The sequence below is a fragment of the Diabrotica undecimpunctata genome, chromosome 10 (assembly GCF_040954645.1).
Source record: "Diabrotica undecimpunctata isolate CICGRU chromosome 10, icDiaUnde3, whole genome shotgun sequence".
NCBI lineage: Eukaryota > Metazoa > Arthropoda > Insecta > Coleoptera > Chrysomelidae > Diabrotica > Diabrotica undecimpunctata.
The window spans coordinates 5,911,188-5,937,295 of NC_092812.1; the positions used below are offsets into that span (position 1 = coordinate 5,911,188).

At 32.4% G+C, this 26,108-nt stretch overlaps 1 protein-coding gene across 1 annotated transcript; it reads left to right on the forward strand.

Moving 5' to 3' along the window:
* Positions 1-23,086: 23,086 nt before the first annotated feature.
* Positions 23,087-23,728, forward strand: LOC140451598 (uncharacterized). Its single transcript, XM_072545446.1, has one exon. It carries the CDS (start codon positions 23,087-23,089, stop codon positions 23,726-23,728), a length of 642 nt encoding a protein of 213 aa, XP_072401547.1.
* The last annotated feature ends 2,380 nt before the right edge of the window (positions 23,729-26,108 follow it).

Genomic DNA, 26,108 nt, shown 5'->3' on the forward strand with positions numbered 1-26,108 from the left:
CAGTGGTTTACTGTAAATATCTTATGTCTTCTGGTCATAGTCTTTTAAGATTTTCTTTTTCTGGTTAGTTGATTAAATCTCTTATTAGATTATTCTTAGCGTGATCTGTAATGCTGTGTCGATATTTATTTGCACTAAATGTTCTGTTCTTCTTCTTATGGTGTTTTGTTCAATTAATAAACGTTGGCGGTTACTTCGGCAAATTTTTCTTTATTCTCTGCTGTTTTTATCGGTTCTTCATAATTTAAACTTGTCCAATTTCGCAAGATATTGAAAATTTGGGACAGAAATTATTGGGGTGAAGATAGGGCAAGCAAAATAAAACGAAACTGTTGCGAACGGCTACTCAGGGGTTATTTGGAGATACTGCAGTATAAACTATAAGAAAATACAGTGATCTATCTACGTTCGGAAACCAAATAGCTATTCGGGGTCAGAAGAAACAAGAGTTAGCCAAGAGAGGCTGATAGAAAAGATTAAAGACATTTCATTAAAAGCAAGTGGATAAAAGTAAAATGTGAAGGCCCTCATGATCCGATAAGTATGTTTCATAATCGTATGAGTATTAATACATTTTTTGTTCCCGCTCCCATTTCGAGGTGTTGACTACAGACTGTATGGCTCGTCCAACATGCCATAGCATGAAGGATAAGGTAAACGTCACTTTTACAATGTAGACACCTTAACTCCATGGCCTGACGCCAAATTCGAGATTGTCGTTCATAATTTATTACATGCCTAGATATTATTTGTAGTTTGTACATTGTTTTATTTGTTCTTAATATTTTTCAAGGAGCATAGTTTGTTGTTCTCCGCCGATACATATACAGGGTGGTCCTTAAGTAATTGTACAAATAAAAACCGTAGATTCTGCACTTTAAAATATTACGATTTAAGCCAACTTGATTTAATAAAATGTTGATATTAAGAAAGATACAGGGTGTTAAAGTGGAAATTTAAAATCTTATTTTTCGCTATAACTTTTATGTTTGTAAATGTATTTGGACAAAAATTTACAGTTAAATGCTTTTAAGTGGGATAAATTAAAATTTTATACTTACTTTACTGTAACTAATAGAGGGCGCCACATATGCCACATGTGTGGCATACATTTTGCGCTTAACTTTTTTGCTCGTAAGGTTAGCTCTATTTATCTTAAAAAATATCAAAGATACATTATTTCTACAAAGAAAAGGTATACTTGTTAGTAACCTGAAAATTCAACCGTTTTCGAGATAAATGCATTTTATAAGTCAGCTGCACAATAATTCTTAGTTTGATATTTGTGTAGTAAAACACTGAATACCTGTAGATAAGCATAATTCATCGTTTATTCTTAATAAAACAACTCAAAGATGATAATTTAACATCACAAAATGCTTTGTTATGGGTGGTAAATGTCTTATTGGAGAAAATATATTTCATCTTCTTCTTTAGGTGCCTAATTCAGACGTTGGCCGTCATCATGTTTACAATTTCCCTTTGCTATCGCTTCTTAAGTTTCTATAATGGCGTTGTATTACTTTTTCTATATTGTAAAATGCTAAAAACTCAAAATATGTGGTTTATGCAAGATGGTCTACCACCACATTCTAGAGAGAAGGCAGTTGGAACATACTTAAATACAACTTTTCTGTACGTTTGATTGGTCGTGGTAGTCATATTCCTTGACACTGTGGTGAGATATTAATATAATTAATATAATATAGTGAATACTCATTATTCACTACGTAAATTGTTCACCCATTTTTATTAGGACAAATAGAAACTAGAGCACAGGTATTGAATAACACATATGTGTCCTGTTTCATAATACTTTTGCTACAAATCTAACCTCTGCTTCTGTTTCTTGTGCCCTCTGGTTTGGAAGCAGAGGACGACCACGAATGAGATGGATTGATGATGTGGAAGAAGACCTACAGATTCTAGGGGTTAGAAGACGGAGGGAAGTTGCCAGGAATCGACAGGAGTGGCGACTTCTTTGTGAGCAGGCCAAGATCCACAACGGATTGTTGAGCCACTTGTGATGATGATGACAAATCTAACCTGAAAGACCCAGCATTTTTACAAAGACATCATCGTTATCCTTATAACCGATATTGTTATAAATATAGTAAACACACAGGCAATTTAGTTCAGCATAATATTAGTTCGTTAGTAAATTATAATAGTCCATTTGTTCGAGATGTAATTATAGTTACTCGTAAGCTGTAACGTAATCATGTAAATAAGTAATGTCATCGATAGGTTATTCCGTGTGTATATAAGTAACCAATGAACGAGATACATCACAGTTTATTACATTATTTAACTTCTGCGACAAATAAGATGTAGTTCCATAATATACCATAAGATTTGGATATGTATCCAAAATAATATATTTATCCATTATACATTATAACCACCACGTAGCCCCGAATTTAATTTGCTTGATTTTGGTGTATAGGGCGCATTAAATCAACGTGTTATAAGAATCCCGTAAACATTCGCACGCAACTATGGGAAGAAATAACTACTGCAGCAGTTTCTTTAGAACCAATGATGCTATTTAATATGAAACGATCTTTTATGGAATATATTGACAAATGAATTAAAGAAAATGGAGGACATATCGAACACTTACCTTTTTAACTATTTTTTAATTTGGTTTGTAAACAAAATGTTTTGACTATGACTTAAACATAAAACGTAAAATGTTTGTTGTAAAATCCTATTATTCTGTTATTTTGTCAAATCCTGTTATTAATTATCCTGCTGATACATTTATTTTATTTAATATTTCGTTAACTATTAACTTTAGTTGAAGGTGTTTTATACCAAAATTCAGAAATATTAATGTTTTTGTCTATTTTTTCTTCGTTGCCTGGAGTAATTGCCTTAGATCAGAAATATGCAGCTAATTTTTAAAATTCGATTATCTCAAAAACTGTTGAGTTTTAAAGTTATTAACAAGTATTCCTTTTTTTTTTTGTTAAAATAATGTGTCTTTACTATTTTTTATCCCAAATACAGGTAACTTAAAGAGCAAAAAAGTTAAGTGCAAATTTATACCACATATGTGGCATAAGTGGTGCCCTCTATCAGTTACATTAATGTGTGCATTAATCACACTTATAATAATGAAATGTCACGAATATAGTTCTGGGTTCGTAATAATTTGTAATAAACAAAACCTATCATTTATAAATATCTTAAATTCATAACAAACAAGAAAGAAAATAACTTAAAAATATAAACGAAACTTTTAGTAGTAAACGTAGGAATAACTAATAACTATTGTATCGCCTTGCATTTCCCCAATAGAATATCTTCCACTGCTTTTTATAAAATGTTCCACCGTTAAGACATCAAACTGTAGATGAATTGTCAGATTAACTTTTTGAAAAACCCTCGTTGGTCATAATATGCGTTTTAAGCTAAACACAACGTAGCATTCAAATTGAGCAATTTCCAAGAACACAAATATATTACCTGGAAATTTCCAATTAAATACCATTAAAATGGAAATAATAGAATTCCCGAAACAACCTTGTTTTTTATTTTGAACTTTTATTTACAATCAATTTCTACATGAGAGTTTTAAGTAAATGTGAATGAATTTGTAAATAGGTAATAGTTTCGAAATAACTTAGTCGCTTTGTGATCGACTTTGTTTAATTTTTTTTTTAAATAAAATTCATATTCACATATAAATACCAACTTCTTTACAGAAAATAATAATTCTAGACTCAGCAACCTAATGTAAACTACAATTGTGAAAAACAAACTTGCCATAATAATAATAATATAGTTATTAGGTACATACCTACTTAGAAAATTATAACCAGGAAGGACGAAGGATCTCACAGGTAGTCTCCGAATGTAGCAACATGAAATCTCTAGAACTGTACCTATTAGTTATTATTTTAAAGAAATATTTTTATTCTGAATCACTTCCTGTTATTAATTCACTATCACTACTGTCTTATCCTGGAGTAATGATAATGGGATCGATAAGAACATCAACACGCGTGTCTACGTCCCACATTTTATCTTCTTTCTGTGTATGTTTAATGTATGACTGCCAGTTGGAAGCGGTTATATTTTGTATGGCTTGGTCTAATAATAATTTGACATCTTTTAATTTAAAGGTTTTATTCTTTTGCGCTACCTTATTTTTTATTTGTGCCCATATTAGCTCGATGGGATTCAATTCTCAATGATACGGTGGAGTTCTTAATACGGTGATGCCATGCTCGCGTGCTATTTCGTCTACTGCAAATCTGAACTCTTATGTTCGCGCACTATATCAAGTAATTGAACCTTTATCATGGATTCATCAAAATCTATATTTTTACTTCTTAACGAATCTATGATATCTGCCTTTCGAGATGCAGAAGTCGGTATTTTTTCCATACGACGGCTGTGATAAGGTGCATTGTCATTCATGTGAATTCATATCCTCATGATAATCGCCCGTTTTGATTGAGGTAAACACATTTAAACCATCTTGTAAAAACCCTGAATCACTTCCAATGTGCGTTATAATGAGACGTCTTCCTTTGCCCGAGGGTGCTTTTAAGCCGGTTGAAAGTCCCTCAATGAAAGCCTGTCGCGCACTTTTAATATTCAAGTCTTGCCATACTTTGGATTTCGTATGACCCTCATTCAACCACGTTTCGTCCATATAATAAATTTTTTTACCAAGTCGTCTAAAATCACGAATTTTTTGCAAATATTTTCTCCGCCATATCACTAAAATTCGTCTCTATCGATCAACAAACTTTTCCGATTTCTCTTCACATACCGAAAGTCCATTTCATGTAAAGTTCTTTGTAATATTCTCATGGATATTTTATTTAAAGTCTCATCTGCGTCTGCATTAACTTCTCGTTGAATAGCCTTTAACGTGGGCAGTTCGTTCCTAAAATAAAATCCATGAACTTTTCTTCGGATTATACTTTTCGTACTATCGTCCAATACAATTTTTGCACGTCCTTTATGGATTGGTTTTTGGATAGGTTTGTTACCTTGAATTATTCGGAAAACAGTACGAGCCGATACTTTCGTTAAATCTCCAGACAATGTCGCGACGTCCTCTATAAGCATATCTGGATATCTTCTACGCAATCCCTCATAAATCGATTTTATCATTTGCTTTTTTCTCACAGATAACCACCTTTTTTTATTTTGTTTATTAACAGATGTACTGCACGTTGGTTTTGATGCCATGATGTTACCCGACGGTACGCTCATGAAATACTACCACCCACCAGATTTAATGGTTATTTGTGGGTGAGTTTTCACAATGTTGCCGTATTGCATTAAGAATATTACTTTCGAAAAGAAATAACGGTGTCCGCCTGCCTCTCTATTGGCATTCAGGGTATACGTCAATGGCACGGATAAGCTGCGGTACTAAATAATAAATTTCGCAACAAGGCGAGTGTACCTTCTCTAGTTCGGACTTCCAACAGATGTAACCGTCAAAAATGATAATTGAGAAGTGGTTTTGTGTGCTAATAAAGAAATAAATATATAGCCGCTTACCACCGAGTGTTAACGAACTACAAAATGTCTGCCCTGACAATCCTATTGAATTTATAGTAGCTTATAGTTATAGCTTAACTCATTGACGTTATCTGTACAAAGAAAAAACACTTACCTTTGAAATAGGGTGTATTAATTGTAGCATGCAGTAGAAGAGTAGCATCTACGCGTCGCGACGCAATGGACGCATACGTCCTGGTCAAACTAGTAGAGATGCTTACATCCAGATGTCTCGATTCAATAGTGTCTTTTCTTGGTATAAAATAGTCAGAAAACCTCTAACCAAACTTCTTAGGTAGTCCGTAGATAGTGGGTCAAGTGCATCCCCATAAATCAGCGTTATTGTATTGCGCTCTTGAAAGACCATAATTTAACTGAATGGTTCACAGAAATTTAATATTTTGTAGCGTTTTTTGTCCTAGCACATAAATAACAAAGACAAGTGAATTTCTTTGAACTTAAAAATATTACTGAATAAAAGAAAATTAATATACTGTAATCTTTTAATAATATAATTAAACAAGATCATATTATAATAAAGTAATAAAAATATTGAATGTAAAATATGTAAATAAATACTAAATACTTTCCCAAACACCGTAAGATGAACAATTCCATGGCTTACTGATTTACCTAAAGTAAGGTAAACTTTAAGACGACAAATAGGGAATTGTTTAGAACAGCCATGAATAAAGTACAAATTATGACCTAAATCCTTAGCATTAAGAAAAAATACGAAAAATAAATAAGGTTCTGATGAAAGAAAAAGAGATAAAATATATAAATCAATACCGATAATGGGTTCTAGAAAAAGTTAGTAAGAATAAGACAATGACAATCTAAAAATATTGATCAGTATTATTTTAGATAAATGCCAAATAAAATGAAAATCCCGAAGAGAGTAATAGGTGCGACAATGAGATCCCAGTTGTATCGCTGTTATTAAATATTATTATTGAGGAATTCACATCAGATTCCACAATAAAAATGGAAAATAATCTTTTATTATTCTTTAGAGTAGTATGTGACTGTTAAATAAATTTTGCAGTCATATTGAAGTGCACGCAGAAACTAAAAGTAAGCATTTAAGTATCTGTTCTGACACTCAGCATTGTCAGTCCTCTTGCCTCCCGAACAATAATCTAAAAATTATTTTGGGAATACAAATTGGGATTATCTATTACAGATAGATCGATAAAAAAATACAAACACTGATGAAACGAGAGCAGTGGCAATGGGCAGTGTAAATTCATTGAATTGGTTGGCGATTAATAAGGAATGGAAGAAAATGTTGACCAGTGATATAATAAGAAGCTTTAGACTTCTTGTGCACCTTATTACCGGGTATTAGTATCTTGGATATCGATGATATAAAATTAAAGAAGTAAGGGAACGACGTGTTTTTCTGGACGTTTGTACCTTTGGACAACTTCAGTATTTCGAAAACTACAGACAGTATGAAGTTAAAAAGCGTCAACTATAATATCAACTATACTTTATGTAGAGTTAATAACAGTGTGTAAACAACGTGTTTGTTTCTGTGTGTTTACAGCTCCGAGATTATTTTGAAGAGTTTTATTGATAAAAGTAAGTTTATTAGCAATATTCACCAACTTTTATTTTGACAATATCTGTAGTTATTGCAAAACTTTTGATATCACTATAAAGAGTAATAATAATCTAGATAATACTTATACATTCTATTTTTAGTTGCATCCTAACCTAAAATAGATTAGCATGTTTAAAACTTTAAATCTCCGCTGCTTGTACCTGTGGACACACCGTTGCTTGTACCTCTGGACGTGTCCAAAGTACAGGAGCTTTTTTGACGTGAGTATTTTGTGTAACGAGAATTATTTTTTAAAATACTTCGCAGTAAACTTAGTAGAAAACGAGAACATGTACCCCAAGAGTCATTGAAAGAGACATTACATGAAGTTTTGACGAATAATTCATCTATAGGTAGTGTGGCGAACAAATGTAATATAAGTAAATCCACGTTACACAATTATATGAAAAAGCAACAATTTGGTTACTAGTATAAATAATGTCATAGTTTCGCCACCAAACTACTGTTTTCATAGTTTTTAGTGTTGCAGAAGAGAAGCAACTGTTTGATTATCTAAAAAAAGCTGCCTATCTTCATTTGGAACTTAATTGAAAGAAAACTAGAAAATTGGTATTTAATTATGCCACAGTCTTGGGTAAAAATATACCAGATTCGTGGCAAGACAAGCAAATGGTAGGCCTAGAATGGCTAGTTCAATATAGAAGAGCCACTTCTTTTAATAAACACAATGTTGATCAATTTTTTATTAATTACACTAATGTTATGAACACCTATCAATTTAGCCCTAAACGTATATATAACTTGGATGAAACTTCAAATTTTACAGTATACAAACCATCTAAAATATTAGCGCCTAAGACTATTAAACAACTTGGTAGTTTCCCTACATTATTTAATCCCTTGTTGTTTCTAAATATTCACTTTAAGTTGGTTAGGGCATTGAATGAAACGAATGAATGTATGGTTTTTTATCAATCTACTGATTCTTGTGATACTGACGTTTACATTATATTTTTAATCTACCTCTATGCGAAGTACTATTTTGTTAACAAATGCTTTTTTTTTGTGGCATTGACTTTCGTCATTCAGCCAGTCTCGAAAGGTTATAATATATTCCTTAAAAAAGTATACACAGATAAGTACAGATTATTTCTCTCAGACAAATGCACAGCGATATCCCTAAAACGAAATAGACGAATAATTAATAGAAGAACACGTCGAAGGAAAATACAAGGACACTCGCTTCTCGTCTAGGGGTCCGTCAAGACATTTATTTTAACAGACAAACAATACTGGACCACGGATAAGGTATTGTTACATATAGGATAAACAAAGGGTACAAGTCTAACCCTATACACGCTCATGAAAATTTTCATGAACGAGTACCAGATTTATAAAGCTATGCATGTGTCTGACAAAAATTCTATAATTAAATTATATATTGTTACAGAACCTATGGCTAACAAGGACTGTATATTATATGGAGCGTAGGTATTGCATTTAGTTAATTTTGTATACAGGGAGTTTGAATGCTGAATAAATTTAGGACATTCAAAGAAGATGTGATCGAGGTCACCTAGCTTGCCGCAATGTTTGCAACTATCATCATCGATGAAGATAGTTGCAGATTTATTTAATTTTAAATAAATGGCATGGGTAGCATGCATGTCCAAATCGTATTCGATTTATAGTAGTAATATATTTACGAGGAGCTTTGAAATTCTGAAACCAGGTTGTTTGAGGTAGAGTTGGTTGTAAAGAGGTATACCTTTTATGGTTTGTAGAACAGTAATGTTTCCATTGCTCTTTCCATCTAAGTTGCTGATTTTTTTTGAAAATCGTAGTAACATCTGATGTGTTAAGCATATATTTCAACGTAGAGCCAGTTGTTACACTCATTTTAGCCAAGTGATCTACATATTCATTGTGTTTGAGACCAATATGTGCTTTGACCCAAATAAATTTTATGTTGATTCCAGTCGATGATAAATGATACAATCGGTCTTTTATTTCAAATATGTAGGGGTTGCTAAATGTTGAGGGCAATTCAATGTTTTTTATGCTCTGCAAAACTGAAAGGCAATCTGACAGAATTAAGATATGTCTATTACAGGTGTTTTTAACATATTTAAGAGCTTCAAGTATAGCTATTGATTCCGCTGAAAAGATTGAAAATTCATATGGTAGTTTATACTTGAATTCTACGTTTGTAGCAGGTAAAAAGTATGCGCATCCAGTCCCTTCTGTTGTTTTTGATGCGTCCGTGTATATTACTGTGGCTTCCCTATAATCCTGCAGTAGAGATATTAGAAGATTGCTACTCATAATGGTGTTCTCACTATAAGTGGGTATTATAACCTGAGTTCTGTGGAATAAAGAATAGTAGTCTAAGCTTCTGTCAACCGTGTCCAATTTCTTGAAAAAAATAGGATTATTCTGTAATGCCATGCATAAAGGCGGGGAAGGTTTTTTCTCCCAATATTTGTTTGTAAGATCTGACTCGTTAAGTTGACGGACGCTTGAAAATAACTGGGAGTTAGTTAATAGAATTTTAAGAAGGCTTTTTTCACTTAAAAAATTTCTTCTATTTTCCAGGGGTAGCTCAGCGGCTTCAACATATAAGGGTTGTATAGGGGTTGATCTCATAGCACCTAAACATACCCTCATAATAGAATTTTGAAACGTGTCGATTTTTCTTAAAAGGTTCTTAGAGGCGGAACCATAAATAGTAGCACCGTAATCTAGAATAGATCGTATATATGCGCAATAAAACAACAAGGATGTTTCTACATCGCAACCCCACCACGTTTTAGTTGTCATTCGGAGGAAATTGCTGCCTAAAAGGCTTTGTATACAGGTTTCATATTTTTTGTTTTCTGTATAGATGCAGAAATCGTCGGCATACTGTACGATTTTGAATGAACTGTTATTTATTTGGATGTTATGTATGTCAGAGCTGTACATATTGAATGAGATTGGAGATAAAACTGAGCCTTGTGGTATACCTTGATAATTATCTCGCGGTCCAATTAGCTTGTTATTATGATCTCTTACATAGATGATCCTCTTTGTGTAAAATCCAATTATTGTATCCACGAATGCGATTGGCATATGAAATAAATTAACCATTTATAATTTATTAAGAATAGTCCTGTTAAATAGTTGTTTCTGGTTAAGGTATTTTGTACATCTACCACAATGGTTGTTAGAGCATCTAGTGTTCCAAAGCTTCTTTTATAACCAAACTGATTTTCTGGTAGCAAATTATTTTTTTGTAACCACCAATCCAGTTTAAATTTTATGAGTCTCTCTAGAGTTTTAAAAACACAGGAAAGTAACTATATTGGTCTGTATGAATTTGCAATATTTGGATCTTTACCAGACTTTAGGATAGGAACCACAATGGCGTTTTTAAATGAATCAATAACGATGTTATTTTAAATGATGTCATTAAATACCTGTAACAGCAGATCTTTAGCGGCTCTTGGTAGGTTGATTAACATAGGGTATTTGATTTAATCAATCCCTGGGGAGGTATTATTGCAATTTTTGAGAGCGAAATCTAATTCAGATTTAGTGAAAGGTTTCAACAAAAAGTGATTGGATTGGTGACTTTGTTCGGATTGGTTAGAGAAATATTGAACCCAGGGAGGAGAAACTTTATTAAAGAAGTCATCTAAAACTTCATTGCTGAAAGGTTTTATACTATTCTGCGGTTTTCGATTCATTTTGTTGGCCTGTGACCATATTTGCTTAGAAGAGGTATTTTTGTTTAAATTGGAGCACCATTTGATCCAACTGGATTTAGCTTTTTGCTTCAACTGCTTTTTTGTTCGAGCAGTAACTTCCTGACATTTTAAGTAGTTATCAAAACTCGATGGAAGTTTGTAAGCTTTTAAAGCCTTTTTTCTTTCATTAATTATTATATCACATTCAGGGTCCCACCATGGTGGTGGGGGACGATTTTTGAGTTTAAGAATTTTATATTGAGGGATAGATTTTGAAGCAGATTCATTAATACAATTAATAAGAAAACTATAATTTTCGTAAGTGTTTAAAGAGATACTATAGTTGACAAACATTTTTTCTATTAAGGATGTATAAAGTGACCAATTGGCTTTATTGATATTCCATTTGCTTTTTGGATAAATTGTTTCATGTGATGTGTTAGTTGTGGAAAGGTTCATGGTTATAGCAAAATGATTTGACCCTAAGGTATAAGATACGGACCAGGAAACTTTACTGGCTAGATTAGCTGTACAGAGAGAAATGTCAATCATAGATTTCTGAGTACCATATTTGGAAAGATATGTGGGTTCCCCATTATTCAAAATAATAAGATCTAGGTCCTCGACACTGCTGACGATTTGATGACCTGCAGCATCATTGTGCAGTGAGCCCCATAAAGAGTTATGAGCATTCATATCCCCTCCAATTATACAAGGTGATGTAACTTGAGAGAAGATATTTTTCCAATCATCTTTAGAAGTATGGACTTTAGGAGGCCTATACACAGGCAAGAAACTTAATTCTAAATTGTTAAATTTAACGGAGATGCCACAAACTAAAATTTTATCATTGAAATTTTTAGTAATATTCACTTGACAGAATGAGATAGAAGTTTTAATCAAAATTGCTACACCGGCATATCCATCGTATCTATCCTGGCGGATTATATTATAATCTTTAAATATATAGTTTTGATTTGGTTTGAACCATGTTTCACTTAACAACGCTATATCAATGTTTTCAGCTGTTAAAAAATGAACTAAACTATTTTTATTGGATGCAACGGACCTTCCGTTTCATTGTAAAATTCTCAGAGTTGTTTGTCCTTGGAAAACCTTATTTACTGAAGATGTCCTCCAACATCTGATTCTAACGAATAAGTAAAAAGTGGTAAAATAAAGTAAGTGAAAACGTTCATATTTGTTTTTTTAATAGTACATTTTGACCTTGGATTAATGTTTAAATAAGAAATACTGCCAGAAAAAAGTTCCATTTGAATTACATAATTTAGATAAATAATTTTGATTTTGATATATGCTAAGAATTTTATTTCAATGTTTTAGTACCCTCCAATACTGAAAATATTTTTTGATTTATGCTCTCATTATCTACAGATTTTAAATCCTCAAGTGCGTGAATATTTTTTAAAAAATTAATGACACACTCCGTCACTGCCTGCGCAATATCTTTATTATCACCTTCTGTGGGTTGAAAGGTAGATTGCTTTGGATACTGGGGAAGAGGATGTGATGGTCCAAAACGGAAGTTAAACATGGGAGGGTTCTGTAAGTTTGGGGATGAGGGAGAAGTAGTGGCTTTACGTTTTTTGTTGTTATGGGTTAGTGCCATAGGTCTGCTACTATTCGAACGTTAAGAATTTGTAGGTTGTGGCTGCTGGAAAGCATGTTTATTACCAGAACTTTGAGGTAGTTTCGGGAAATCTGCCTCGTAGTTTGCTAAGACAGAAAAGCGATTGTTCGTTGTTATTTCTGAATATGAAGATTGAAAAAGCTTTTTGGCTTCTAAAGAGGATACTTTCTGTTCTATCATCAAATTTTTAATACGTTTCTGTTCCTCGTAAATTGGGCATAGTTTGGAAATCGATGTATGCTGTGTACTCTTGCAATGTATACATGATTTATTAAATTCAGAACAGTTATGTTCTTCGGTTTTTACAGATCCACATAAAATAAAATGTTCTTGGCTGCTTTTGCACTGTTTTGATATGTGTCCGAATCTCAAACATCTATAGCATTGTGTGACCCTGCCTATAAACTTTTCCACATTAAAATAAACAAAATTAACGGATATATGGCTGGCTTCAAAGCTGACTACAATGGTCTTCTTAGGTACATACTCAGCTTTACCATCTTTTTCAATTTTCTTTACATACATTGGTTTAAAAGTTAAAATTTGGTTCATTTATTCGACTTCACTGTCAGGTCTGAACCTTTTTGTTGCAGGTTGTTTGTCTTCACTTATTAAGTCAGTCTTTCCATACATTAACATATTAATGGGCGATCTTAATGCCAAGGTGGGTCAATGTAAGGTAGGAGAACAAGTAGGAAAATATGGGCTTGGAAACAGAAATGACAGAGGAGATCGATTGATTCAATTTTGCCAAAGTGAAGACTTCGTAATAACAAATACCTCTTTCAAATTACCTCCTCGATGGTTATATACATGGACATCTCCACAACATACCAAAGAAAAAATAGTGAGAAATCAAATATACTACATTATGATAGCAAGAAAGTATCATAATGCTGTTAAATGTACTAAGACGTACCCAGGAGCTGATATAGGCTCAGATCATAACCCGGTAGTTACTGTGATATAGGCGAGACCAAAAAAGATTAGAAGACCACACAGAAAGGCACTAGATTTAAATAAACTTAGAAACAAAAATATACGACAAGAAACAGGAGAAGAAATAAATGAAAACATCCGTTCAGTGCAGCAACAAATTAACGATACAAACAACGTTAACCAAAAATTAAAGTACATAAATACAGCTATACAAACAGCAGGAAAGAAACATCTTACAAAAACAACAACAAAGAATAAGGAATGGATGACAGAAGATATACTAGACTTGATGGAACAAAGAAGAAAGATGAAGAATTACCCAGACAAATACAAAGAAATAAATAAACACATAAAAAAGAGAATAAAAGAAGCCAAAGAGGAGTGGATTAAAGAACAATGTGAAGAAATGGAAACCTATGAGAAAAAGTACGATGCGTTCAATATGCACAAAAAAGTAAAAGAGATAACAGAAAGCATAAAGAAATGCCAAATAGGTAAACTTAAAGACAAAGATGGAAATCTTATTGTAGATCTAGAGAATAAAATAAAAAGATGGACAGAATACCTGAATTAATTATTTGAAGACGATAGAAACAACTTAACTCAGATAATCAATGCAACTGGGCCAGACATATTGAAAGAAGAAGTAGAATACGCAATAAGAAACGCTAACAATGGAAAAGCAAATGGACCTGATGAAATTCCTACAGAACTATTGAAGCTTTTGAATGATAAATCAGTAACCATAATATTAAATTTTGCAGTGAGGAGCTAAAAGAGTTTCCCCTCCACTTTCCTATGTCGATCTTTTGAAAGTAACTTCGTCTCGAAAGGTTTTAAGATTCGAAAAATTTGATGAATTTTATAGCTATAAAATTCAATATAAAGTTTAGATTTTCATTCAAAATTTGTGCAAATTTTACTTCTTAATGTTTATAAACAATGGAGATATAATTAACAAAAAAATTGTCGCTAACTTCGTTTCTATTGTTCATAGAAGGTTTATTTTTTTTGTAATGTAAGTTTTTCTACCAGCTATCTAATGATTGTACGTACAAGTCCGTAGCTTGAAAAATATAGAAGTTATTACAATTGTTTATAAGTAAAAACATACCCCTTTTTCAAACGTTTATTTTGTAAATAATTTCGATGAAAACTCAATATTCATTTAACTTCTGAGATAGTATAAGTCTTAAAAAATCCTATAAAATTTGTTAAATGTGTCTAGCATCATTCATAGGGCAAGTTCAATGGTTTAAATAATTAGTCCCACCGATAAACAAACTGAATAACTTTTAAACTATTAGACCGATCGGGGGGAAATTTCGCACAAATTTAAAGGACGGTAATTCCTCAATGTTGAAATGTATTAATAAAATTTTATTTTGTTAATAAAAAAATAAAGTAAATTTATAAATTAGTGCAAAAAAACTGCTTTTTTGCAAATATCTCCGTAAATTATTTATAAATTTTAATTGAAAAAACGGGAAAATAAAGATATTCTTGACATAAAAAATGGTATAAATATTGTTTATTTAAATTATAAGGGAAAAAAATTATAGATAAAAAATCAAATTCTGACCATAAATTATTGTTTAAAAAAACCGCAAGGTAAAAATAGGAGTATCTTTTTATCTATTCGTCATCTAGTAACCCCCACCTATGTCTTAAAAGCTTCAGATATCTGCGAAACATTTTGCCGTGAAATCAATGATTTTTGTATAACCAGACTGGGCTATATTTAAATGGGAATAAGACACAATTAAAGGTTAAAGTACGTTTATTGACGGAAATCGTTTTCAAAATACAAACATTAGTACCTACTAATGTTTGTATTTTGAGATCGATTTCTGAAGTGGAAATTGAAACGTGAATAAACGTACTTTAACCTTTAATTGTGGCTTATTCCTATTTAAATAGTAATTACTTTAAAATGCCACAAGAAAATAGCTTCAGAACAATAATAAAATAAAAATATAAATCCCAATAAAAAGCATATACAAACAGACAAAAAACTGAAAATCAGTAACTTAAAGAATAAAACAGGAAAAACGGCCAACGTGCCCTTATCCAGCTAAATCTGAAAAGCAAATGTATGTATGTGTACTTCATTTAGAACATATATTTTAATTATTTTATTTAAATAAATAATTTATTTTTGGAAAACTTTTGCATAAATTTTAAATTAAACTAGAAATTTAGTCATTACATGCAAATATTGCTAAATAAAGCACACAGAGCTATTATAGGGAAAAAAATTCAATAGTCATTAATTTTGAACACCATTAAACCGATTTCCATATTTGTTGTATGATATAATAGTCCAGTCGTCAGAGGTTTGACCTCTAAAAATCATAAGCTGAATTTTACTGAGAATGTTAATTTTGGGACCCCAAAAAATACGCAAAAAGTTTACCACTCCTACCCCCGGGTTTCCCCCTACAACCCACATTCATAGAGGTTTCGTGCAGCATGCTAATAGCATGCTATACGGTATGCTATTAAGGGTTTCCTGTTGTGTACTTCTTAGAGAGTTGGCGTAACTTGTTGAACCTTGGAGATTCGATTGATAGTGTTGTTTTATCGGTTGAGAAAAGTTCGTGTGGGATATTCGTTCATCGGTAAATACTTGTGGACGGGACAACTTTGTAATTGACAGGGTTGTTTCCCTCGCACAAGATGCATTTCACGTTGCTTGATCTTTCCTATCTGGGGCAATGTTTAGTTCCATGGTCACCAGTACACTTAACACATCGTGGTCTTAGATGGCACTAGTTCTTGGTGTGTACATATTTTTGACATCTAGCGTACTGGAGTACCTCCCTTCTCGGTTTTGGCGCTTCAATGTTGATTTTCTGATACAAAAGAAACTTAGTATCGTATATGTTTGTATCATTTTCATTCGGCTTTAAATCCGAAAAAGAAAAACGGCAGACAATGTTGCTCTTTAGGAATACTAAAAGTATTCCTAAAGATTATTCATTGTAGAATATACAAAAAGTTAGAACAAGACATTGGACAAATTCAGTTCGAATAAAGAAATGCTCAAGGAACCAGAGAAGCATTATATGCAGTAAATGTGCTAATACAGTGATGTTTTGATGTAAACCAGGACATCTATGTCTGCTTGCTAGATTATAACAAGGTATTCGATACAGTGAAACATAATCCGTTAATATAACTACTGAGAACAAAAAATGAAGATGGTACCTACAAAAGAAGAAGGCTTTAAATCAATAAAAATATTGGTAATAGGATTCTGTTTTTATTGTGTTGAACGTTTCATACATTTTCCATATCTTGTCCTAGTTTTTTTAATTTAGTTTTTATGTCGTGGACGTCGACTGTGTAGTGTACATTATTTATGACAACCCTGAAGCTTCATTCTTCTTTTAGTTTAAGTGTATGAACTTTTGTGTTCTTTTCTATTAATGCCTTTTTAATGACCGTGTAATTTCCTAGTTTCTAGTTCTTTGGTTGAACTTTGACCTGATCGAAATTTAATACTTTCCTTTCATAACTGTCTTTGGAAACTTTTTCTAGTGGCTTTAGTGGCTTTAGTGAATATTGGTGGTGGTTTCGCTAGATTACTTTCTTCTGTTTTATCATTTTTCGATATATGACTGCTTTCTCTTCCATTAATCTATACATCTTCTTTATCTAACGCATCGTACCCGTTGGAGATGGTGGGGGAAATGGGTTCAGAAACCTGAGTAGTAGTTGAATAGTATTGAATGTATGTTTCTTTTGAGTGCCCACTATCCGGACTAGTTTTATTCCTTTTTTTATAATTTGCTACGGTCTCCCACTGGTAATTTTTATTTGTCTGAGTTTGCGAAACTGGAATATTTGTGGGATATTAGGGATGTTGCATCGGCTAGTAGTAGTGAGAAAGTTAAGGTTGGGACATTGCGATTTAAGATTGCTGTGGCTGTTCGCTGACAATCTGGTATTGCATATCGTACGCCACTGGTGGCGGCATAAAAATTCCAGGATGTGCCATTGTGTTAGTTATCGGATTACTGTATGTCTTTTGTTTTATCTGCGATGAGTAAATCATCGCTATTGTATAAACGTTCATTCTAATTTAAATCATTCAGTGCGGTGTTTAAAATATAATAATATCATTTACCAACAGCACATTAAAATTTTTTTGTTTAATTTGATCTGCTCTATTGTTCAGCCTGATCATGGATAGAACAATGAAAAAAAAACTAAAAAAATACACAAAATTATTATTATTATTATTAATATTACTAGACTTCGGTAAATATGCATATTGCATATTTTGCATATTGTCCATATTTTATGCAAATATTTCATATTTTGGCATATTTGTATAAAAGTTTGCATAAAGTGCATAAAAGTTCAGATTTTTATACTGTATTTGAAAATTTTTAAACATACCAATTTATTTCAATTCTTGTATAAAATTTTGTAGTCATTTTAATCAAGAAATGATCTAAGTACGTAATCTCTACAGGTACAAAACATTTACAATTTCAAAGAAGATCAATTTAAGTAGCCCTCAACATTCTTAGAAAGTCTCGGTCACTGAGGCATTCAGTTATTGGATAATCGCTAAGGGTTCGCTCATTTGCATTTTATGATCTAATCCCCAAATCTATCTACAATTTATTGTATCTTAACAGCAGGTAAACGGCTAATAGTTTTGTTCCTAATTTAGGGATTTTCCAAAATCTCCCAGTTTATTGAATTAGGTACCTAAACATTTCTAATTTGATGCTCAGATTTGTAAATCATTTTTGTTTTGATATTCAAAGCGTAAACACTCGTTGTGCGCAACAAAAAGGAAGATTGTGATTTTATAATGCCTAAAACAACCAGTGCTTCAACTTGGATTAAACCTTATAAAGAGCTGTCTATGGATATGGGAAAAATCTACTGTTCAGTCTGTGGCAAAATTGTAAGTATCTAATATTTTCTATTAAATATCTAATATTTCATACATACAGGGTGTTTCCAAATGACACTTACAACGTTTGACTGTAGATACTTCTCGAAAAATTGAACAAAACGATATAGTTAATGAGGGGTCAAACTTCTTTACTTTTCGAGATACAGGGTGTTAAAATTAAAAAAAATTAAATTCTTTTAGTTAATAACAACAATAACTTTAAAACCAATAAACGTATTTACTTGAAATTTAGTACTCGTAGGTTGTTTTTAAATGAAAAATAGCTTCCTTTAGTGAGAAAAAATTGTCCATGGTACAATACAATGGTGTGTATTTAGAAAAATTTTTCACCTTTACTTTTTTTTATGAAGGCAGCTATTCTAAAACACAATTATTTTTATTGTAATTGAATTAACAAAAAAAAAAAACTTTTGTTGAATTTTAAAATAAGTTATATGATGTACTAATGGTTAGTAACAAAAGCTAATTTGTGGATTAATACTGCATTTAAAACACTTGGCGAGTGTTTTTTTTTCCAAACCAGTTATTTGATTAACCAAAAATACTTTGTATATTTTTATATTTTAAAGGTTGGGTTAAAATAAAGGTTTTTATTTTTATTTATAGATAGCATGTGAGAAGAAATTTCAGATAGACCAACATGTGAGAACTGCTTCACACATTGCAAAAAAAGGAAAAATAGGAGATAAACATCAAACTTCAATGGCTAAATGTTTCCAATCTACTTCAAAAAAATTAGATGAGCAAGAAACTTTTAATGAAGACTTGTGTCGCGCATTAGTGTCTGCAAACATACCGCTTTCAAAATTAGCAAATGTAAGTTTTAGTTCGTTTCTAAAAAAATATTGCAAACTTAATGTTCCAAGTGATCGGTCTCTAAGAAGAAATAATTTTGAACGGGCTATACTCGTCGGTGTTAATTAATATTAAGGAAGAAATTGCAGATAATTATTTTTACATATCTGTAGACGAAACCACTGATTCCTCAGGAAAGTATATTGCTCATTTATTGATTGGTGTTCTTAAAGAAGATACCTTACCAAAATCTGATCTTATTTCATGCCAGCAACTTGAGAAAACAAATGCTTTAACAATTTCGCGTTTTATACAAGAAACATTAGCAACTTTTTTTCTTCCGACAACTATTCCTTCTAATAAATTACTGCTTATTTTATCGGATGCTGCTCCTTATATGGTGAAAGCAGGACAAAATTTAAAAATATTTTTCCCAGATTTAATACATGTTACTTGTGTAGCGCATGGATTAAACAGAGTTGCCGAGGGAATACGAAAAAAGTTTCCTCTTGTAAATACCATGATATCCAGTGTCAAAAAAGTATTTCTTAAATCTCCTATAAAAATTCAACTTTATAAAGAAATGCTACCTAACATTCCTCTTCCACCATAACCTATTTTAACGCGATGGGGAACATAGTTAGAAGCAGCTAATTTTTATGCAGATCATTTTGTTAAAATAAAGAACATAATTGATACGTTAACAGATGAAAGGTCCCAATCTCTTTTGGATTCTAAACAAACTTTTCAGAGTAACTTGCTTCAACAAGAACTTTCATTTATAAAATCAAATTTTAGTTTTGTTCAAAAAACAATTACTCAGAATCACCAAAACTGTCATTGTTCGAAAGTACAGCATTAATAAAAGAATTTGCGTCATGTTGTCGGAACGTTAGAGGTAATATTGGAAAAGATATTTTAAAAAAATTTGAAGCTACTATGGAAAAAAATAAAGGTTACCATATTCTTTCTGAAGTAGTCAGTGTTCTAGCTGGAAATATTTCGGAAACAATTAATTTAGAACCAAATGTTTTGGTTAGTTTGAAAAATGCTCCCGTTACATCAGTTGATGTTGAACGAAGTTTTTCCATATATAAATATATGTACTCAGACAGCAGCCACAAGTTTTTGTTAGAAAATTTTGAACACCACTTGGTCATTTATTGTTACCATAATTCTAAATAAGTTTATTTATACTTAAAAATGATGTAGTTACTTAAAATAAATGTAAATCTTAATGAATAGTAGGAAATATTTAGTTATGTACACTTTTTTTTTTAATAAAATTGTTACTATTTTACGATTTTTTTATTTATTTGTATGCATATTTTGTAAAATATTTGCAAATTTTCGGGTAAACACGTGCATATTTATGCGCATATTTTCTACATTTTTATTTGCATATTTGCCGAAGTCTAATTATTACTATACATAAGCGAGGGCAGAGGAACAAGTCCCTATTATGTCCAAAAACATAGAAATTTTATTAATAACCTACTAGTAAATAACAAAATTACAAAAAAAAAGAAATGAAATTACAATTATTGGTTTAAAAAAAAATAATATAACTATAATATATAACGGTCAAGTTTGATTTGAATGAGTTGGTAGAGGGAGCAGAGACAAAGTTATCATTAAGGTTATTCGAGTACTCAAAAACTATATTTGGTAGAAAGTTCTGTCTTGATCTTGTAGAAAAATTTTCTTTCTTTAGTTTAAACTGTTAATCTCTGAGACGTTTATCTTGATTTATTGTAAACATTTCATCGAGATTTCAAAAATTGAATTTTAGTATTTTAAATGTTGTAATTAAGTCTCCACTTGTCGGCGAAGTTCAAAATAAGATAGGTTAGCCATACTAAGTCTTTCTGCATAAGAAGGTCTTCTCGGTCCCAAAGGAATTCGAGTTTTTTTTCTTTGAACTTTTTCCAACAAAGTCTTGTCTCGAACCAAATCAGGATACCACGTTGGTCCAGCGTATTCAAGTAAGGGTCTTACGTAAAGAGTGTAAAGTTTACAGAATGATTGCATTGAAACTCTCGAAAAACACCTCCGAATAAGATACAGTCTGGAGTTCGCACGTTTACAAATAGAGGTAATATGATCGGACCAAGTTAGGCTGCTGTTTACGATAACATCAAGGTCGTTATGACTGCCCGTTAACAAAGTACGGCACAAAGTGGGTTATTTTTACTAATTCGAAGCACTACACATTTTTCCTCATTTAAGGGTAGTAACCACTGGAAACACCAAGTTAAAATAGAGTCCAAGTCCATTTGGAGGGTTAGCTGGTTTGTGATTGGATTGGCATATATTTTTGTGTCATCAGCGTAGAACGATATTTTACTTGAGAGATAATAAGGAACATCGCTGGTATAAACCGTAAAAAGCAGAGGTCCAAGGACAGAAGCCTGAGGCACTCCACTTTTCACTAACCTGTCCTGTGAGAAAGATTCGCCAATTCTAACTTTGTAATATCGATCTGTTAGGAAATCATCTATCCAACGAAATAAAGTACCACGAACTCCGAAATGTTCTAGCTTATGTAGAAATCTGCGCTTAGGTACACGGTCAAAGGCTTTAGAGGAATCTAGATAAACAACGTCGACCGACTGCGAACTGTTATGGGATGACGTCCAGTCGTTAAGACAATGTAGGAGATTGGTTAGAGTAGAGCGACCAGAGACAAATTCATGTTGTTGTGTTGGGAGATAATAACATGTTTCTGGAGAAGGAATTTGGTCATCTCCTCGGAAATAATGGCTTCCATAACTTTGGCAACTACTGGCAGCAAGCTAATCGGACGTTAATTGTTGGGGTCGAGTTTGTAATCTGCTATGAACACGACGTAATACTACTCTATCAAAGTAAAGACAACGCATGCTGCACCAATTCGATATAACCACCAGAAAATTTAACATGTTAATTTACTAACATGCAAATTAAAGCTAGAAGGTCAGATAATAGAACAAGTCATAATTTAAATGTCTAGGCATCGCACTATCTAGCTACGAAAAGCCCGAAACAGAATGGCAGAATTTACAAAACAGACATCACACTAATAATGACATACGCGGGAAAAACATGACCTGAAACAGACAGGATAAAAAGAATGTTATGGCAATAGGGATGAAAATATTATGGTAAAACATTATGGGACAGAGCTATAAGTACAGATATACGACGTAGATACAAGATGTAGAACATCAGAGATTGGGTAAGAGATAGAAGAGTAGAATGCAATGATCATATAAGCCGAATAGCAACAAATAGAGTAGTATAGATACCGATAGATGGTTCCCCAATAAGAAGACGATCAGTAGGAAGACTACAAAAACGATAGAATGTCTACATAAAAAAATAAGAAGAAGAAAAAGAAAAAGAAGCTTATGGAAATTAAGCTCGAATAACGAAAAATCCATAGTGATTAGTCAACAAACGATCATTTTATTGATTTAATGACAATCATAAAAAATTTAAGTTAAATTTAAGTTTTATTATTTAACATCTTCATCAAAAATAACTTCATTTATGGCAAAATACAAAAATTTATTAAGAAATATGCTCTGTTCCCCTTTAAACCACATTTTGATTTTTGTCGATATGACATTCTGATCAAAAGATATCGAATTTTTACCGTCGAGTTAATACAAATTTTATTTAAAATTGATTTCGTGCTCGTAACTGATAATAAAAATCGCCGGTCGCTTTAAGCGTCGTTTCTGAGAGAACAGCACATTTTACATAACAAGTGCCAATAACTTCGGATTGAAGCACTAGAACCACCATTATTTTTACGAAGGGAATGGTTAGCAGAAAAATTTATTATTAAGTCTTTTGTTTAAAACCGTACTCTGTTAGATAAAATAGCCTTATTAAATAACCACGATTTAACTAACACGTACTGGTCAAAAAAACCTTCTCCTCCATTATATATGGCGTTTAGAAATACAAGTAGTTATAATATGTTGGAAGTTGATATGTTGGAACCACTAGAAATTAATATTCCTGTATATAATGAAAATTTGTTGATAAGTAAAAATATATTAAGGGCCTGCATATCAAATCTGTCAGATTTTCTGGAAATATATACCGATGCATCAAAACAAAATAATGGTACGGGATGTGCATTCTATATACCCTCAACAAACGTTCAAGAAAAATTCAAATTGAATAATAATACTTCCATTTTTGCTGCAGAAGCGATTGGTATTATTAAAGCCTGCGATTATGTCGAAAAAAACAAGTTAAAAAAAATACATTTTTTGAGTGACTCCTTATCTGTTCTTAAATGCATCGCTAACCCAATTATTAATGTGATGGCTACTGATACAAATCCGTTTATTAGAGAATTAAAAGCAAGAATTCATAAATTAAAAAAAAGTCAATATGAATTAAAATTCACTTGGGTAAAAGCTCATATAGGACTTCGAGGCAATGAAGTTGCAGACTCCTTAGCCAAAGAAAGCGTTACAACTGGAGAGCATATCAACAACAATTTAGGTGGTCAGGAATATTTAATGATATCTAAGAGTAATTTTAAGGCAAGTGCCAATAAACATTTTTATTGTCAATAAACATTTAAAATTATCTTAGCTACATTGTTTATTTGAAACATTTTATTTGCGGCGTGCAGATTCATAAATAAATAGATAAATAAATTTTTTCTGTTCCCTATATACGCGGGCGGGGGTTCTAGAGAGAAGGCCAGCGGTAGGAGTGGTAAACTTTTTTGCATATTTTTAGGATTCCAAAATTGATATTCTCGGCAAAATTTGGCTTGTTCATGTGATTTTTAGAGATCCAGTGGCATTTTCGTCTCTGACGACTGGAGTATAAACATTAAATTATTAAATAAATGGTGAAATAGGTAAATCATTTCTATTTTTCAATAAAAATTTATTTTCCAACAGAAATATAGCGACACAAATATTAAAATAATATAGATATAAAACCTTTTAAATGACAAACTATTAATAACATAGTAAAACAAATATTTCAATCCAGCAACAACAAGGCTGATTTACAAATAAACAAACCTAAATTTTTGGACATTATAAATAATAAAACTTTGGAATAAGTCTATGAACGTGAGTATAAATATTTGAGAATTATCGTCATGATCACACAGCATGTAGCATTCACTGCTGAACATAGGCCGTCGGTCTCCCTGGGCTAATGTGCATAGACACTAGTTACCTAAGGCAGGGTTAAAGGTGTAATTGGTATCTGAACCTATCCGAAAGGATCTTCCCGGCAAAAATGACATACGATAATATTATTATATCGATAGCCACAATAATGATGAGCCACTTACTTAAAACGTTCTTGAAAGTGATACACGGCAGAATATATAAAAAATGCGAAGAACAAGTATCATGGACGCAGTTTGGATTCCGCGATTCCTTAGGCACCCGAGAGGCTCTATTCGCTGTCCAAGTGGTTATGTAAAGATGCAGGGATGTTAACTGTGATGTGTATACTTGTTTTATCGACTACAAAAAGGCATTTGATAGAGTAAATCATGTTAAACTTATAAACATCTTGAAAGAAGTGGGGTTAGATGATAAGGACTTAAGAATCATCTATAATTTATATTACAACCAAACAGCCAATATTAAAGTGGATGACCAATTGACAGAGGCAGTCTCCATAGATAGAGGAGTGAGGCAAGGATGCATTCTGCTCCCGGTGCTATTTAGGTAGTAAAGCTATCTGTCCCCAGTAGTTTTTGCAGATAGTCTGGATGGTTTGCAAAGAATAATGTCGCGTATATCAGATATAAGTAGAGAACACGGACTTGATCTTAATACGAAGAAAACAAAGTACATGGTAATCAGTAAGCGCGAAATATTAAATACACAGCTTTTGGTTAACCAACATCCAATTGCCAGAGTGGACAGCTACACATACATTGGTACCAACATTAACAGCCAATGGGATCACTCCAGTGAAATAAAACAACGCATAGGAAAAGCGAGATCGGCGTTCATAATGATGAAGTCTCTTGTCAGAAGTAACGATTTACCACTGGCTACCAAAATCTCTCTCATTAGGTGCTATGTATTTTCTACGTTAAAATACGAAGTAGAGGCCTAGACACTTTCCGAAGCTTCTTTAAGAAAACTCGAGGCATTCGAGATGTGGTGCTACAGACGTATTTTAAGAATTTTATGGTTGGATCGTGTGACTAATGTTGAGGTCCTACGTAGAATAGGCAAGGAATGCGAGATTATTAACACCATCAAAGAGCGCAAACTAGAATATCTTGGCCATGTTATGAGGAATGAACAGAGATACAGCTTGTTGCAACTCATTCTTCAGGGCAAGGTATTTATAAAGAGAGGACCAGGGAGAAGAAGAATATCTTGGCTTCAAAACCTGAGAAAGTGGTTTAATACATCGACAACCGGACTATTCAGAATAGCAGCAAGCAAAGTTAGGATAGCCATGTTGATCGCCAACATCCGGAACGGATAGGCATCGTAAGAAGAAGAATCCAAAATAAAAATCACACAGGGAGGGAGTATAAATAAGATCCTCGAATCAGCATTTCTTTCATATAATGATGACGAACAAATAGAGCCAAGAGAGATGAATCAGCATTCTTTATAACAGAAAAACAAATATTTTATAGGAGAGTATAATAAAAACAAAACCATTTATAATGTATATGCGTTCATGTATATTAATATAAAGAAATATGCGGGAAACAAAAACAGAGAAGAATAACAAGGACAATGGGCACGAGGTATAACGATTTTGATACTAATTGATTGCTTTTAACTTACTGGGGAGCATAGGGCATCTCAGAAATATCTCCATCCGCCTCTATGTGACCACCGAAACACCACGTCCGTGAACTACGTCATCATTAACGGTAAAAATGAACCCTTCAACTATTACCAGCAGCAGTAGTGCAGTGAGTAGTGAACAGATCAATGGTCTCAGTATACT

Excerpts from the sequence above, each read along its gene's own strand:
- LOC140451598 (XM_072545446.1), top strand. The coding sequence starts at position 23,087 with ATGGCGTTTAGAAATACAAGTAGTTATAATATGTTGGAAGTTGATATG.